The following is a 17,975-nucleotide window of genomic DNA, read 5'->3' as shown; positions in this document are numbered from 1 at the left end:
CCATCAACCCAAGGTATTTTGTTTAAAGCACACCAAGTAGCAAGAGTTTTGGAAACGTATCCGCACCAAAAAAGTTTTGCAACAACACAGAGCGAGTTAATAACAACGTTGTGGGAGAGATGAGTGAGTGAAAGCCATATATATACAGCATTTAAAAATTAGACTTATCTATATTCTTGAAATATTCAAAGTTTTATTTCTAAGCTATACATTGGTATTCTATAATAAACCATTAGAGAAATTATCCCTTGTTTTGAAAATATTATGATTTTTGATGTGGATCTGTTCATAAGGAATACTTGTTTGGAGTTTCAATCTCTTAATTCTTATTAGGAAGAACCTTATTACGGGTAAGGAATAGAATATACTACGGTAGTCTCCTGAGGAATTGTACATCCAATATTGTCTCTAATTCTACCCTGTGTCTAAAAGCACACACCACGAGAATCCAAACACCACAAGAAGAACAAGACAAACAGTCTTTGAATGCAACATAAAACTCCGAGAAAGCACAGCAAACATGAAACATTGAAAAGCTGAACTACATCTCTTTTTGTTTGTTAGGATTACAATTTTAATTACATCTGTGTACATAGAAGAAGACTGTTCACATGGTACAGGGAGCAGCTACTAACACTGGTCCATTGGATAGCATCTGATGGAGGTTACTGTTTCTTGGGTATTCGGCGACTGTAGGTTTTGGGGGCATCTAATCGACTCCTTCATTAGATTACACCTCTCCACCGTCGGGAACCTGACTGACTTTCTGGCTGGGACAATACTGGTTGAAAAGCAGCTGTGTTGGCTTAGCTCTTGGTTAAAAACCACAGATTAAACATTCCTAAATGAGTCAACTCATACCAAGAGGTTTTAGAATTTGGTCAGGCATCCGTCATCTTGGACGGGGTTTTTTGTTGTTCTTGTTCTTCCAACTCTGGCATTATTGCCTCTTGAATGAAGACCGGCTCACAGCTCCTTCCGGGACAAGGTCTGTAACTTTGCAGATAGGCAGTAATGCATCCCTAACCACCGCGGCAGCTAGAAATCATATGGCGATGGCACCTCCCAGGTGGAGAGGTGCGCTTCGGAAAATGCTACAGATCTGGATTCCAGGCGCAGTGATGACAGGTGACCACCCAGAGCCACTGCAGGTGTAATCTCATCCTTCGCGTCAGAGAACATTTAGGGAAACTGGAGCTCGCGTATAAAGAACTTGATGTTTGGGACCAGACGGGCACACAACATAAATTGCATCCGTGAGAATATGCACCTTCCCTTCAACTATTGCTTGAGTAGGTTAAATTCCCATATTAATAAATGGCTGAGAAGTGGTAAAGCTGGTACAAAAAAAAATCTCCATTTTGTAAGAAGAAACAAAACGTTTTTTTAAAAAAATCTTCCTTCAGGATTCATGTGTCCTTCATTATTGTCCATAATTGTTCAAAACCAGCACAAAATTGCAGTATTCTTCATTTCTCTTTAGTATTGCGTGAATGAATAAAGCTTAAACTATTCCCTGAAAAAGTTACTTAGTAGCTAAACTAACAAATACCTGGAAGACTTTGAGAAAACAATTCAGGAATCAAATGGCTGTAACTGATCGAGATGGAAAAGCGATGATAAGAAGCAGCCGATGCAAAGTTGCTTAAGTTGTCTGATTAGGGGCTGCTCCCATGGAATCTGATACTGCCCTCAGTCGATCCGTTCGTGTTGCACTGTACTTTAGCTACGTTGGTTCTTTCTCTTTGATTCCTTAGTCACGGGGGACGTTGTGGTTCACAATTAAGTTCACTGGCATCCATACTATGGATTTCCTTCCTTTGGCAGGGCTGGCTTCCACCTCTCTTCAATTAGAGACCTCTTTTAAAAGTTCAGCAGCAGATAGGGAGAGAGCGGGGAGGGAGGGAGGAAGGAAGGGAGGAAAAGAAAGGAAATAAAATGTTTCTTGTTTCTTACTACTAGAGCTATTTAAAATTTAGAAGAAAAGGGAAGGGTGAGAAGAGAAAAAAAGGAAGGGAGGAAATGAGAGAGAGGGAACCAGTAATCAGGAAAGCCAATAAATGAGGGAAAGGAGGAATAAGAGAGGGAATGGGAAAAGAAAACATAAAGAAGAAGAGAAATGAGAAGAAAAAAAAGATGAGAAATCTGAAAGCTGCTTCATAGTCTTGCTGCTAAGCGATCAGTGCAGTCTTTGCTGATTGGGGATGGCGTTGACTAAGCTCTACGTTTCTTCCACATTACGCTTGGGTTTATTTTCCCTTTCTTGGCGGGCGTGCAGGAGGAGACGGCGGCCCAGGAGGCCTTTAGTCAGACCTTGGCCTCCAGCATTTCCAAAAACAGTTTGTGCATGGGGACCTTGCCTTCCAGTTTGATGTTGTAGAAGTGCTGCACGGCCTTGGTGGAGGTCTGCCTGAGCAGGGGCAGCGTCATCAGCATCTTGCCCGCCCTGCGCGGGTCCTCCACGTGCTGGCCGGCTTCGTAGTCCTGCAGGGCCTCGTGCAGGACGTCCTGGAGCTTCTGCACGGCCTCCACGTCCTCTATGTGCATGGAGTCTGCGCGACAAAGCAGAGGACAGACACAAGGCTGTTAGTGATCGTGAGAAGCCGCGTGCAGCAGAGTCCTGCAAGTGAACAGTTACCCGTCCACTCCTCTAAGCCCTGAAACCTCTAAACACAGTATTTGTGGGGTATAAATTTCCCTAGAGTAGATAATTTTTAGTGCTTCATAAGAACATGGGAATTAGCCCTAGCTGGTTTGGCTCAGTGGATAGAGCGTCAGCCTGTGGACTGAAGGGTCCCAGGTTCAAATCTGGTCAAGGGCACATGACTAGGTTGCAGGCTGGATCTCCAGTGGGGGCATGCAGGAGGCAGCCAATCAATGATTCTCATTGTTGATGTTTCTATCTCCCTCTCCCTTCCTGCAATCAATAAAAAATATATTTTTAAAAAAAGAACATGGGAATTATTATAAAAGATTCATTATTGAGAGGGTATGGGTATTTTTTTTTCTTAAGACAAAGAAAGAGAAACCTTTCTTTTAACAGATTATGACCATGGCTAGGTTATTCATTACCTCATTCATGTATGTATTTCATTCACTCAACAATCATGGAAGGCCATCTAGGAAAAGTATTAATTTCGGTGCCATGGCGGGGAGGTTGTTGATAATCCCAACCTGTCCCCGAAAAAGCTCACATATCCCAAAAGGCAAGAAACACGCTGATGACAGAGATTTTTAAAACTCCATGTCTATACCCTGGACCTAACAGTGTGTTCCGTTGTAGAATTTTCAGTTACTATTCACGGTGCCTTAAAAGATCCTTACATAGTCTGCTTCTGTGCTGAGATACAAATAACGCCTTTAGATTAATGACTTAGGAAATTTCATTTAAAAATCCAATCTGATCAAGCAATGAAAGGGTTAACAGGGTTGCCACAATTATTCTTGGGAGGGGAGGGTATAAAAGTTACAGCTCTAAAAGAGACACTTAATTATATACAAGTTTGAATCATTTAGCATGTTTTATTGATTCTGATGACAGTTTATCTGTTAATTATACATAATGGGGTCTTTGGGGGGAATTCTGAATGTTTAATAATTCTGCTTCTCTAAGAATACAGAGTTCTAAGATATACGTAGTTATCCTAATCTTTCATATAATTCAAATATCAGATCACATGCATAAAAAGAGAAAATCTAATTTAAAATCAAGTGGCTAAGCATACGATAAAATTATGGCAAAGTAATTAATAGATTGACTGCTATTGTAAGCGGTAACATGTTTTTAAATTTTCTTTGTGTTTTGCTTATTTTTTTCCTTTTATATGGTTATTTTTGAGTCATTTCACAATATTTTTGGTGAGCTATTTATATTAGGTGGTTAATGACACATTTCTTTGAAAGAGTTTTGAATAATCTGGAATACAGTTGTTTATATGTATTTACTGCTAAAGACTTGATTCCTGCCTGAAGGAGCCCAAAGAAGGAATTCTTCCCCGTTAGAAATGTTCATGTGGTGCCCTGGACTGGAACTCAAGACATTCTCTGCCATGGCCGGTGTGGATCAGTGGTTGAGCCTCAACCTATGAACCAGGAGGTCGCAGTTTGATTCCTGGTCAGGGCACATGCCCATGTTGTGGGCTGGATCCCCAGTAGGGAGCATGCAGGAAGCAGCCGATCAATGATTCCCTCTCATCATTGATGTTTCTCCCTCTTCCTTTCTCTCTGAAATCCATAAAAAATGTTTATTTTTTTAAAAAAAAGTTGAAATTGTCCTGAACCTGTCTCGTTCAACCTCCCATCTTCATTGGGAACCTCTATACCACATTTTCACAAAGACATTTCCACATATGTAGAGCGTTCCACTTGATAAGGAACCAAGCTAATTTTTAGAAATGTCTTCTTCATATTGTCCCCAATCTGTCTCCAATGACCAGTAGTTGGTCCTGGTCCCAGCTACTGGGACAATACATGTCCTTCTACATGGCAGGTTTTTATATCCTTGAAGTCAGGGCACAGTCACTTCTGGGCCCACCCCAAGCCCAACCTTCCCCACTTCTGGGGCCCAGCAGGAGATATATTATAGGATGTCACAGGAAATCAGGCGAGAACAAATAGCAGAGAGCTATGCTCACAAACAGCAATTAAGACTTCAAACTATTCTTTAAAGGCTGTGATTTAGCATGTGAGATTTAGAAATGATTTAATCAAATTACTGTGATAATTTAACTTCCCATTTACAGAAAAAAATTCTAAGTCATTTTAGCTTTGCCCGTTCTCGGATCTGCTAATACTTTAAATGCAAACTCACTAAATCTGAACTATTTAATTAGACCATGATTCAGCTGGCAGGCTGCTGAAGAAAATATTAATCTCCATTAGAGATCCCAGTTCAAGTTCTGGCTCTGTGGCTTTCATCTCTGTTCTGTTCTTTCGGCTAAATTTATACACGTGTGCCAGGCCCAATAGAAACGGCATTAATTTATGGAATTATTTAGCTCTGGTTGCTTTTTAATTTTATGTTTTTAATGGAAATAGTCCCAGTGTTCATGCTATTGGAAACCAGCTAAAACTTAATAATGAAAATCATAGGTTTATGAACTAGACGGATGAACTAGACGGGGTGATGCTATACTTTTAAAACAATGAGTAAATTGGTAAAAAACAAAAACACAAAAAACATTAATATTCTTGGGCCCAAGCCCAAACCTATTAAATAAGAAAATTGGGGCTGAATCAGGACATCAGTATTTGTTAAGATCTCGGCGATTCTATGGTCAAGCTAGATAAAAATGAGCATATTACCTTGGGGGCAGTGGCAATAGTTTCAAACTAATTCTTAGACATAAACACTAGGACAATCTTGAGAATAGATCCCCATGATATAACCTTACCCAAAAGGCTTGTAGTAATATTTCATTGCATTTTCCACTAACAACATAAAATTAATTACAGAGGTCTCCATATGAAAAAAAAAATTCTACACGAGAAAATTGGGCCTATTAATTACAGTGTTAAAATGGCGACTTCAGTTGTACTTTTAAAATTCCACCTCAAAGAGATGTATCAATGATGCGATCATTGTTGGGACTCAAAAATAAGACAATACATATTTTAAGCGAGTCTCTGCGTTATTTTTTTAACTTTCAAAATTAATTAGAACAGTTATATAGGGTTTCCAAATATTTGAATGGGAGAATTACAGTATTAGTTTATGATACATTGTTTCTTTGTTCTTTTTGTCATATACCTGATAATAGGTACTACACTACTGTTCTGGTGTTCTAAATATTCCTGAATTCACACATGACAGAAACATAGCTACAAAAAATATGACAGTCATTAACAGGAAGCCAATTCCCTGTTTCCCAAGCATAAGCACAACATTTATAATTATTGAATAAAGACAGATGTTTAAAATAAGCTGAAATTTAGATTAATGAGACAATGCTTGTTAACACCTACAGCCACATGGGGAATGCTAAGATACCTATAAATTAAATGACACTGACACAGTTTATTTTTTTTTTTGGCACAAAAGTCACTTAAGCTGATCTGAAATTTCTAAATACTATAAAAGAAAACCTATGAGCTTTTCAGGATATCTAGGAATAGTGTTCAAATATTTTCAGACTGACGTATTTAAAAGCAGTTTAAGAATCACTGGATCTCAGCAAGATCAAATCTACAACTTTATCACTGCCCTCCCCAATAATGGTAAAAAATAATAAAAAAGAAATGAATGACATCATATGCCAGGGGTGGGCAAACTTTTTGACTCAAGGGCCACAATGGGTTCTTAAACTGGACCGGAGGGCCGGAACAAAAGCATGGATGGAGTGTTTGTGTGAACTAATATAAATTCAAAGTAAACATCATTACATAAAAGGGTACGGTCTTTTTTTTTTAGTTTTATTCATTTCAAACGGGCCGGATCCGGCCCGCGGGCCGTAGTCTGCCCACGGCTGTCATATGCGGTATTAAAGAAAATGACTTTTCTGTGTCGTTTATCCCAAGCTAAAATGGTGGAGCTCACAGATTAGAGGAGAAGAGAAAGGCCACATACAACACAGGAGAGGTGGCACACTTAGGAATTAAAATGGTCCTTATAATCATTTCTCCTTTATCAGGATGCTGACTCAACTTCTCTTCATATTGAGAGGCTAAAAGACTGTTAAAATAACACAGAACATTTTGTGACATGGAAAAATTTTCTTAGAAAACACAATGCTAAGGGGAAAAGGGTGGGGGACTTGTTAATTATCTCTGGATTTAAACAAGAAAAACACACTAACTCGCTCTTTAAATACCCTAATAACCAGTGCCTGCTCTGAAATAGGTCAACCCTAAGGGAAGAGTGGGTGGGATTTGAATATTTACCTATAAAAATATTAAGGATTATACTTCTCAACAACAGAGACAGAAATGCCATCAATTCAGGCACTCAAATTGTAATCCATACCCGTACAGTATGCCTCCAACTTCTAAAATTATAAACATTTCAGCCATTTTGATGACAAAATCTTAGCACTGCTCAGCATTCATGATTAGTTAATTTAAAAAAAGCAATTTGAAGCATAAAGGATACAAAACAGGCTTGCTGCACTTTATAGATAATTATTCAAGGAAATGTTTAAATTTGAATTACTTTGTGATTACCAAATAAAAATTCACAAATCTGCCATCTGATTATGAGAGGAGCTATAAAATGAAGTCTCTGCAAATTAATAAATTCTCAGAAAACTGCTGTCCCAATTTCCCACTTCGGCTTTCCAGAGAGCAGGACCAGGGGCCCTTGATCCTGCAAGAGCAACGCCATTTGTCATAATGAGTCATAATTTACAGTTTCCCAGGGAAACAGCAGAAGAGAATGGTGTGGTTAACAACGAAAAGTGCGAAATGCTAAACTCCATTATAAAGACCGATCGGAAAGTACAACTTCATTGTTGAAAACAATGTCCCTCCTATCCGTCCCAGGATCCGTGCATCAATATTGTAGATGAACTGTTAATGACAAAATCAATTAAAAAATTATTTCTAAACACAGTCACGCGTCCCCCGGCTCTCACGGGGGCAATCTGGGCAGAAGGGCTCATCTCCCTAGGACCGCGCCAAATCACCCCTCCGTCATCCCCAACTAAGCAAAAGCAATCTGGTTTTTCATTTTTCAGCGCGGCTGAGCCCAGCCTGAGATTGATCGTCACATATGGCCCCAGAAAGCAAACTGTCAATACCTTGAAAGCTGCAGAATTTGAACAAATAGCCGTCCGCCCATTCAAGCCACTCACTGCATCCCATTTAACAGATTTTATTGACAGTTTCCTCCTTGTAATTAAAGGGAAAACTACTGGCCGGCAACCAAGATAAAGTTCAAAGATAGGGTCAAAACAAAAGCAGATGGAGGGGCACGGAGTGACTGTCAATGGGACAGAGCAGCCCGGCGTGTTATCGACGTGCAGGTATCTAATGATCGGCCCGTCATTAAGGAGGGATCTAGCCTGCGCTCTATGCAAATGAGGAGACAGACTTAAGACCACAAGAAAGGGTTCAGAGAGACACACGGGGGAAACCAACAAAGCGCCAACGATTTTTTTCACACGCCAGAGGTTGCCGCCTTTTAGTAAGTTTCAGTTTAAATGTAAAGGCTCTTCATCCCCATCATGCTTAACCCTCACTGCATAGGTCTTACCTTTGAGGGGACTAGTCCCGCAGCCCAATTTGACTTTTAGAGCACCCCAGACGGTGAGAAAACAGAGGGTTATTTGATAACCAAAATTAAAAAACCATACTAAAGATTTTTTCCAATTGCAAAATGTGCATTTTTTTTTTAGGGGAAAAATGGTTTATGTGTATTTGTGACTCACACTTATTTTCACTAATGCACACAAGACAACAGGAGCTAATTTTGTCATGGGAATGTCCATGTACACTACACAAACTAAGAAATGCATGAGGTGGCAAAAATCCCACAGCTTGCCACAGGCAAAGGTAGGGTGTCCCCCAAAAATGTATACACGCACTTTGAATAATGATAAAGGCAGTGTTTATTTAAAAAACATGTCATTTTCCAAATGGAACTGTCAGCTGTTGAAGTGTGCATACATTTTGGGGGACACCCTGTCTAAAAAAAATAATTCCCATCACGTTGATTTTTCTTCCTTATAACTTCTCACCAGAAAGCTGCGATGATTCTAATTTTGCTGGTTCATAGAGAATTTACAACTGGGCCCAGCGGATCTCTGAAGAAGTTAAGGGAAAGGATAAAACTGACACGTGAAAAAATGTAACAAGGACCACGTCCACATGCCAACCTGAATTAGCGAGAGCTATTGCTTTGAGGGTGACGAATTCCTCTTTCTCCAGCTTCATGCTCTTGTATTTCTTCACCAGCTGCAGGATGGCATTATTGAGGTCGAGAAGGCCTGCTAGCTTGGACTGGTCTTCATCCATTATATAATCGTCTGCATAGACAAGTTCATCCTCGAACGAAAGAGATCGGTATACGACACCAAGGATCAAAATTTCCATCCAAGCACTCTGCAGGAGGCTCATCTGGTCCGCCAGGGACAGCGTGGAGAAGCCTGCATGGGGAGATGAGCAGATCAAGTTACTCCACAGCCATCATTTCATAAGGACACATTCGTTTCAATGGCCCACGGCCCCTGCATTAGGGCTGGAAATTGTGCTGAGTTTCCATTAGATGCTCTTACATTCCCCCCTGATCACTGCGCGAATGGCAAAGTAAAAGTCACCAACCAGCTCCACAGTGGTGTTTTCCCGAGCTTTCATAGACTGGGCTGAAAGCAATACAACAGAGAATTCTGCATCTCTCACTTGAGAAGAAAATGCAACGAGATCGTTAAATACGCTTGATTTTCTGGCGGAAGTCTTACTAGCTCATAGGAAGTCAGATTTTTAACGACCTCAGGTCTAAAAACTGCTATTGATAAACAGAATAAAAGTTTCTTTTTTAAAAAAGCCAAAAAGAGAAAGGAAAACAAGTAATTTAGATCATACAATTTGGAAACATTTATCTATAATAGTCACAAGCACAGTGAACAATTAGTATGCTTACACTCACAAGGGCCTTTGCAATTGGATATTTGTTCCCATCCATATTTAACATGAATTCCTTTTAAAAATAGTGATTATTGGTATAAAAGAGAGTGGAGTAATTAGCATCCTGGCCTCCTCCAAACAGAAAAGCAAGTTTGTTCTTCGGATTAAGACCCAGTTATTGTACAAGTTGAATATGAGGGCAATGGGGTTTTGTGCAGAGGACATGAGCAGGGCCAGATCAGAATTTAAATATTGGCTCCACTGGCTACTTACTGGCTGTTTCGTCTTGAGAAAGACAATTTACTTGTACCATAATTTTTTACTGGAAAGTATAAGAACCATCCAACAAAGCACGAACTTGTAATATGCATTTGATAAGTGTAGCTACATCAGATACTAGTTTTATCTGAAATACCAGCATGACTGTTTTCAATTCTTTACTGAAACTCTATGAATGCTTACAGTCCCTTCTGAGCTTGTGTAAATATATATATATATGTATGTATATGTATATATATATATATAGTAAAAAATGGGGTTCAATAGGAAAAATGAAGGAGTACAATTAAGCCTACTTAGAAGGCAGCTATGCTCACCACTATACCACCAACGCAACTTCAATTAAGCCTACTTAGGAATGAAGAGATTTATTTATAGCTTAGAGGGACTAGATCTAAATTCTGAAATACATATAAGGTCTTAGTGAATATACCTACTAATCAGCCAAATACTTCTGCAACTGTCTTTTTAAAAAAAATGTTTCTTTTTTATAACTTTACTTTCATTTCCAAGGTTCTGCCCAAGGAATCCCAAGGGTAACCAACCACTCCTGGGGTCTTGGCGGCCCATGATTTAAGGCACGACCAACAGTAATTTTAGAGTAGGGGACATTTTGGGGGCAATGCCACTTATAAAATCTGTCTTTACTCCCCTTCCAGACCCTGTTACCCAAATCAAATATATGCAGCGCTGCCCAACCTTCTTAGGCTCTCGCTCTGGTCATTGTGGTCATTTTTACTCCTATCATATTGTCCATGTCCCATGTGGTATCAGGAGCGACAGCACAGTAAGAAGAAAGGTGAAGATTCCCTGGGCTGTTGCTGATAACTAGTAGCTTGCCATTTGGCACCATCAACTAGGAGAGTTTAATACAATCATCAAGAGGGATTAGGCAAGCTCACTTAGGGGGTTTGCAGGCATCTGTGAAAAGCCTAGCTTTCCTTGGGTAGCAAGCTGCTGACACAGGACTCGGCAGATCTTCCTTTGGACCTGGCTGTGTCAGTCTTTTTTCCCCATTCTTTTTTTTATATTTTTGTCTTTGCAAAGTGGGTTACATTACTAATTATCCTCCTAAAATCAGCCATAACCATTGATAACATTTTAAACAGACATTATAAAGAGGAAAATAATGATCTGATGGGTCGTTTTGGCTCCATTTGCTTTCAATCAAAAAAGGTTATCCTTAAAACAAACAATATCACTCTTTTTTCTGCCCCATCCCCCTACCACCAAGCAAAAAGATGCCATGCACACCCCACTAGCTAACTCGAAAAAAGGGGACCACGTAAGACTTTCTTTCCTAAGTTAAATGGATGAAAAAATACACGTTCTTCCAGGAAGTTGTGAGCAAAAAGGCATTTTCCATGTGCCTCCTTCTCCCCCTGTTCACGCTCCCGTTTCTGCGGCAGCAGATGGGCCGAGCGCGTGGCCCGCAGCCCCTGCCCGTGACAGTCCCCCTCCCTCCCGGGCTCCGCTGTTAGTAAATAGATTTACACATTCCCCAATCTCCACACATCTTTTCTGCCGAATAATTAAAAGCAGGATGATTAGTTTATTGAGTGGAAGGAGGAACTTTTTTATTGAGGTCCATCCGCGATGTTATCAGGTCGGCCCTGTTCTGGTTGTCAGGAGGGCGCAGGCATCCAATTTTTCTTATCTGCCTGATTAATACAAACGCCGTTTCAGGACGCATTAATTAACAGATACAAATCTGCGTTCTCATGGAAGGATCGATACGGAGAAGAAAAGAGGCATCAATGTGAATTTAGTGCTGATGATGGAGAAGGCGCGCTATCGACAGTTACGTGCACGGAAACTTGAAAGTTGCGCAGGCCCCTTTGTCCCTGCGATGTACAAACGCACTATTTTCCACCGGTCACAATGTTGCACACGTTTCTTTGGGATTTAATTAAGCAGGAAAAAAAAACTACAAAAAAATAACAACAATAAAAGTTCATTTTCTAAGGTGGATTCTGCAATTTATTTCTTCTATGGTATTGGCTGTGTGTGTGTGTGTGCCTGTATCTTTCCTATAAACCTAACATTCCCCCTTTCCTCTTTTACTTCTTAATGAAATAAAAAGAAGGGGAAAAGCAAAGAAAGGTGTTCTCTCTCTCTCTCTCTCTCTCTCTCTCTCTCTCTCTCTCTCTCTCTCTCTCTTTCCTTGGTCAGGGAGAATGGGAAGATGGGTCTAACATGAAAGGTTTGACCAGTTTGCTTGCTTGCTATCTCTGAGTCTATTTCAGACCATTAAAGGAGGTTTAAGTTTGCAAAACGTTGGGGAAAGCAACCATGTGCACTTTGCACAGTATGAATACAAGTGTGGCCTTGTATCTCTTCTTGGTCAAGAAATAGCTGAATCGCAACCCATTAACCCTTTCTGACCTCACCTCCGGCGAGCTGGCAGCTGGCACCCAGGCTCCCCCGCCCCAATGCCCAGGTAACAGCCTTATTAGGGGATGTCCTGCTCACTGGTCCCTAAGAAGGCTGGATACATAACATTATATTTTCACTCCACAGAGTGCTTCCCCCTGCCCTCTGGAGTGTTAGCTGTATTTTACACACAGACAGACACCTGGATACAATACTCCTTTTATCAGTAGATCCGAGCCAAGTACAGAAGCATAATTGAACAAAATCTAAATGAAAAACACGTTTTAATAAACTGTGACTAAGGAATTTTGTTAAAACATGTTTGCTTTATTCGGGGTGCACACGCACACACAAACACACACACATCAGAATGGTAATCCCTGGTTTGTGGTTTGCCAGCATTTATAGTGGTGTTTGCCAGCTAGCAGGCTGAAAGTTAGAGACACCCCCTCCCCCAAATCTGTAACATTGAGCTCTCTTTGGAGAGAAACCTCCTTCCCCAAGGGGAATAAAATACGCTTCCCTGTTGTGTCGTTTGCACTTCATGTTTTGTACGGCCCGGATCTCAATCTTTGGTGTGTGACAGGTCATAGTTTTAAACGCTCGGCCATGTTACAGCGTTTGAAAATAACAGTGAGGCCGTGGGTGGCGCATGCTTTGCTTCCCTGGCTACAGCCCATTCCACGTGTGTACCTGACAACTGTGATCTCCCTTCGTCTCCGTCTGGGGTTAAACAGTGTGTGTACCTGCCGTACAGCAGGCTCCCAACAAACCAGATGACAGCTGGAAATAGCATCACCGGGGAGGATCGAAAAGAGGCAGGTGCCCCCGAAGTCACAGGCCCGTAGGAAGTGTGTTCTGTGCCCACCCCCTCGCCTCCGTCGCCTGGAAACTTCGGAGGATAACAGTGATGCCATGGGCCCTTGTCAAGTATTTTTTCTTCTGAGCCTGGCAAACGGGTGCACTTTGCAGTCCACTTACAAAAAGGCTAAGCATGTGAAAGTGTGAAGGGCAGAGAATATCTGACGGCTAGTCCTCCAAAATGCACTTTCATTTCAGAAAGTATACATGTCTATTCCCTGCGAGGGGTGTTGACAGAAATAGGCTGCCGTGCAGGCATTTTGGGTTTAACCCCTGCTAGACATGTTCTTCTTGGTGGCTCCCCTACCACAGAGAGCAACCCTATACATCTTCAGGGTGGCTGTTCCTATCAGTCCATCGTGGCACTGACTGCGCCTGCTCACCGTGTGTGAACTGTAGTTTCTCTGCTCCACAAAAAAGAAATCGGAAATCCATTGGGAGTAGCTAACTGAGCGACAGGGCAAAAGTGAGACACTTTCTCTCTCATACACATAAACCCACTGTGGACAGGGATGGGGGGAGGGGGGGAGAGAAGAATATCAATGGCACGAACACTTGGTGCATAACCCTTCTTAGAGGCAAACTTGTTCTGGATTTTTAAGCCAGTTATTTGTGTCACACGAGCAGACACGTGTTGTATATGATTTGCAAAGCATACAGCTCTGGGCCGTATAGTGAGTGTGTGTGTGTTTTGCTGTAGTGATGGACTACATGAACTAGCCCTCCAAAAAGTCCAGAGTTAAGCAGCTACCAACGATCAAGTACCAGGGTGAGAGTTCACATAGCTATCTGGTACTAGTAGAAGCACTTTATTTAAAAATCTTCTTTATAAGGGATGGTGGTTATTCTCTCTTGATTTCATCCAGACATAGGCATTCGATAGGATACCCACAGCGCTAGCCTTTGGCTCTCTTACTGTTTTTAGACTGACCGTGACGCAGATTTCAATCATTTAGATTCAATCACAGTTGGTTTGAGTGAAATGGAGGCATACAGAAGAAAATGTAAGAGTAACTGCCCAAAGGGGATAGCTCCCTTTCTTGCTAATTTAATCATGTGTTTTTGGCTTCTATTGATTCCTTAGGAAATATGGTTTTTTTAAATTCCGTTTTGATCCTAGAAGCAGGGCTCACGGGGATTTTACGGAGCCATTCTTTTCTTCTTTTTTTTAAACCTCACCTGATGATATTTTTCCATTGATTTTTAGAGAGAGTAGAAGGGAGAGGGAGAGACAGAGAAAGAGCGATGTGAGAGAGATGCATCAATTGGTTGCCTCCTGCACATGCCCTGACCAGGGCCAAGGATGGAATTTGCAACCAAGGTACATGCCCTTGCCTGGAATCGAACCCAGACCGTTCATTCTGTGGGCCTATGCTTGATCCACTGAATCACACCAGCTAGGGCAGTGGAACCTTTATTTCTAAGTCATGGTTGCACAGGACAAATGTGAAAAGCTGGAAGGCAGAACTCAGATTCGAAATTTACTTACTATCCAAGATGTGGCAGAATTGACCACCATCTATAAAATTTAGCAAAGGAGTTGGGGAGCGGAGACACATTGAAGGGGGTGGAGAACGGAATGGTGAGGTGACGCCTCCCAGTCCAAGACAGAAGTATCACTCTTCGCCGAGTCCACGGGTGCACCTGGCAGAGGGAGCTTTCAATCTGCCTGCTCCGGGCACGGGGTGGAAACCCTGCCTCCCAGGCACTGGGGAGCAGCTTTCTTTAGGATCGTCCCTGCTCTCCCAGGCCAGCTTGCTGGAGAAATGAAAAGCATCACAGAGCTAAAAAAAGGTATTCTCTCGTGGCAACACAGGAAAGCCTCAAAATGATGACAAGGGTGTTTTGTGCTTGTTTCTGTGAGTGGGCGGTTTTTAACTGCCAACCTTGTTTGGGAAAAAAAAAGGAAGGCCTGGCTATAGGGCAGATGAATGCGAAATGCGAATGCAGTTTCTCCTGCAAACCCCTCTTCCCTACCTCTTCCGAGTGACAACAGAGGATCTGAAATACCTCCCTTGGCTTTGCCCACACCCCCTCGTACATGGCCTCAACTTAACTTCTTCTTTCCCTTCATCTAAGCCAAGAAGAAAGAGATATTGTTGGACAATATGGAGGCAGGTAGGGGCTGAGCTAATAACCTTTTCCCCTACAACCTTTATATTTTAGTAGCTGAAAACAAGAAAGTCCTACTTGGAAAAATCTCCTTTTTGATGTGACTAAAAGTTGACCATCATGAAAAAAGGCAGGCGATGCCGTATAAGACAGGTCTCTAAAAAATCTTAGAAAAGGGCATTTTCAGTCTTTCTTTAGGATTAGACGGAGACTGAGTAGGGAAAAGCATTGTTTTGAAGCCATATTTCTGATTTGAAAGAACAAGAACCCGTGTTTGAATCTGACTGGCTCTCCCCCATCACTGATAAGAAGGGGTCAAGAAATACCATAGGTTGTCACAGGCACTGACCAGGAGTCCACTGAAAACCAGTCCGGCCTGGGCATCAGCTATGTGGGCGCTATCCTCCAGGAAATTCCCAAGCAGCCTGCATCAACGTCAGCCTTATACTTGATGTGAAATTCAAGACTCCAAAATAAATGCATACTGACTCTATCGTGCACTTTGGGGATTTGTAAAGCTGACGGACAGACAATTCCATAGACAGTAAAAGAGTCTGTGGGAAACATTGCATGTCAAATACCCAAAAGCTAAGGGTTCCATGTCCTTGAGAGAGACAGTAGTGACCTTGAGGTCTGGAGAGCTGGGTTCTAGTTTCACTGCGTCACACCCAAGGGTGTTACCTTGGCCCCTGTGGGGTTGAACTGCGTCTCTCCGAAGATTTTGGTCTCTCCTGACCCCCTGAACCTGTGACTGTGACCTTATTTGGAAACAGGTTCTGTGAAGATGATGAAGTTAGGACGAGGCCATTCAGATGGGTCCTAACCTAATATGATGCGACTTTACCAAAAGGGGACATTTCGACAGAAACAGATGCAAACTGAGGGAAAACGATGTGAAAAAACACAGAAGAGCCCTGGCCTGTTTGGCTCAGTGGATGGAGCATCGGCCTGTGGACTGAAGGGTCCCAGGTTCGATTCTGACCAGGGGCGCGTGCTTGGGTTGCCGGCTCGATCCCCAGTGGGGGGCGTGCGGGCAGTGGCTGATCGGTGATTATCTCTCATCATTGATGTTTCTATCTCTCTCTCCCTCTTACTTCCTCTCTGAAATCAATAAAGAAATATATATATTTTAAAAGAAACACAGAAGAATGCCATCCTCACGCCAAGGGCCGTTTGAGGCCACCGGGAGCCAGGGGAAGTATGGGACAGGCTCTCCCTCGTGTGTGTGTGTGTGTGTGTGTGTGTGTGTGTGTGTAATATATAAAACTTACTGAGGTAGCACAGAAGGGAAGATTAGAAGGAAAAGAGAGATAGACCCTGGATCCACCCCATCTGATTCCGGAGTGAGCGCTGCCTATCCCAGGAAGGTGGGAGTTCCAGGTTTCTCCCCTCGTATCCGCTCGCAGGGATGAAGGCAGAGTTGCTGGCATTCTAGTCCCAGCATCCTGTCAGAGGAATCTCTCTGTTATCAGTTTCCCAACTGTGACGGCCATGCCTACACACATGAACACACAGTGATTCCGGCATCGGGAACACCTGGGTGACTTCCCGAGCTCACAGAACAATTTGAAAATGTTATTTCAACTGCCAGTTACAGAAGAAGGGAGAATGGCCATCTTGTGGATTCTCCCTGAGAGGACTAAGAACAGATTCCATCTGGGGTCTCTAAGAGAAAAGCACTTTTAATTTCCATATTAATTTTCAACAACATGCCTTCAAATCTTTTCACATTTACCTAATTGGTCCCTTGGTATAGAGGCACAAATTCCAACAAGAGCACTAATGATTGGAAACGTGGCGTCTTTGGCAACAATATTAATATCACCCCTTCTCTCACTTTTACTAGCTACAAATAAAAGAGGGGGGGAGAAAGAAAATGCTACAGGTGTGCGTTGTTCAACTTTCTCAGAAAGAAAGACACCATAACTCAGTGTCTCCAACACATGGCCCAGAAGGAGGAGAAGCAGGAAAAAAAAATCAGGAGGTCTTCAGCATAAATGCAAGTTCAAGGATTTATAGCACAGACCATTAAAAACAAGGTGTCATATGTATTCATGGGAGAATGTGGAAGAAATATGCCACCCACGAGATGCATGTCACAGATATGAAATTCCGCACGCTGACCCTGAAACTCCGCATTCAAATGATATCAGAAACCCTCCAGGTCTGGGCGGGGAGACCAGGGCGCAACCTGTGCTCGGGACAGCACGGCCAAAACACTCCATTTCCGGCCCCCGAGTTCTGAGGAAAGTCAGCCGCCTGCCCTCTTCTCCTCTGTGGCTAATGAAGATCTGTTTCCGAATATTTACTCCCAAGTTCACGGCTGGTGTTTGCTGGCTCAAGCGGAGCGAAGTCATTAGGGCTTGGCATCCGTTCCACTGGGGAGGCGAGCAGGGCTCTTATTGACAACAGAGACAGCCCCTTCGATTCCTCGCTGCCTCCCCTTCTTTCTCTCCACGCCGCCCCCGATTTGGCCACGTTACAAGGACACAAAAGCAAAAACACGAAACGACACCGCTCTCGGAATGCCTCAAGCACACGGATGCGGAATCATTACCAGAATAAAAGGCTGCCTGTTGTACGTATCTCGGATCTATAATCCACACACCACGCCTGCGTCTCCTAATAACTCTCGCTGAGACACTTCCATTCAAAAGTAGACGGCGAGGGGGAACCGGAGCCGCAGGGAGAGCTCTGGGCTGTCATTCCTCTCTCTCCGCCCTGAATGAACACAAACACCCACAGCTCGCTCTGCTCAGTAGCCCCCTCTTTGATCGCTTGCAAAGTATATT

The 17,975-nt window shown here is 42.5% G+C and overlaps 1 protein-coding gene across 1 annotated transcript in view; it reads right to left on the bottom strand.

Moving 5' to 3' along the window:
* Nucleotides 1–2,138: 2,138 nt before the first annotated feature.
* Nucleotides 2,139–17,975, bottom strand: part of ESRRG (estrogen related receptor gamma) — a 349,680-nt gene continuing 333,843 nt past the window's right edge. Inside the window, exons 6-7 of the mRNA XM_023758594.1 lie at nucleotides 8,811–9,080; nucleotides 2,139–2,552 (exon numbers count right to left, since the gene is read on the bottom strand). Of these exons, the coding sequence (XP_023614362.1) occupies nucleotides 2,308–2,552; nucleotides 8,811–9,080 (515 nt within the window). The 3' untranslated portion in view covers nucleotides 2,139–2,307. The remainder of the gene's footprint in view (nucleotides 2,553–8,810; nucleotides 9,081–17,975) is intronic.

Source organism: Myotis lucifugus, unplaced genomic scaffold (assembly GCF_000147115.1).
Source record: "Myotis lucifugus unplaced genomic scaffold, Myoluc2.0 scaffold_133, whole genome shotgun sequence".
Lineage (NCBI taxonomy): Eukaryota > Metazoa > Chordata > Mammalia > Chiroptera > Vespertilionidae > Myotis > Myotis lucifugus.
The sequence above is the reverse complement of the archived record's forward strand: the minus strand, read 5'-3'. Positions and strand labels throughout refer to the sequence as shown.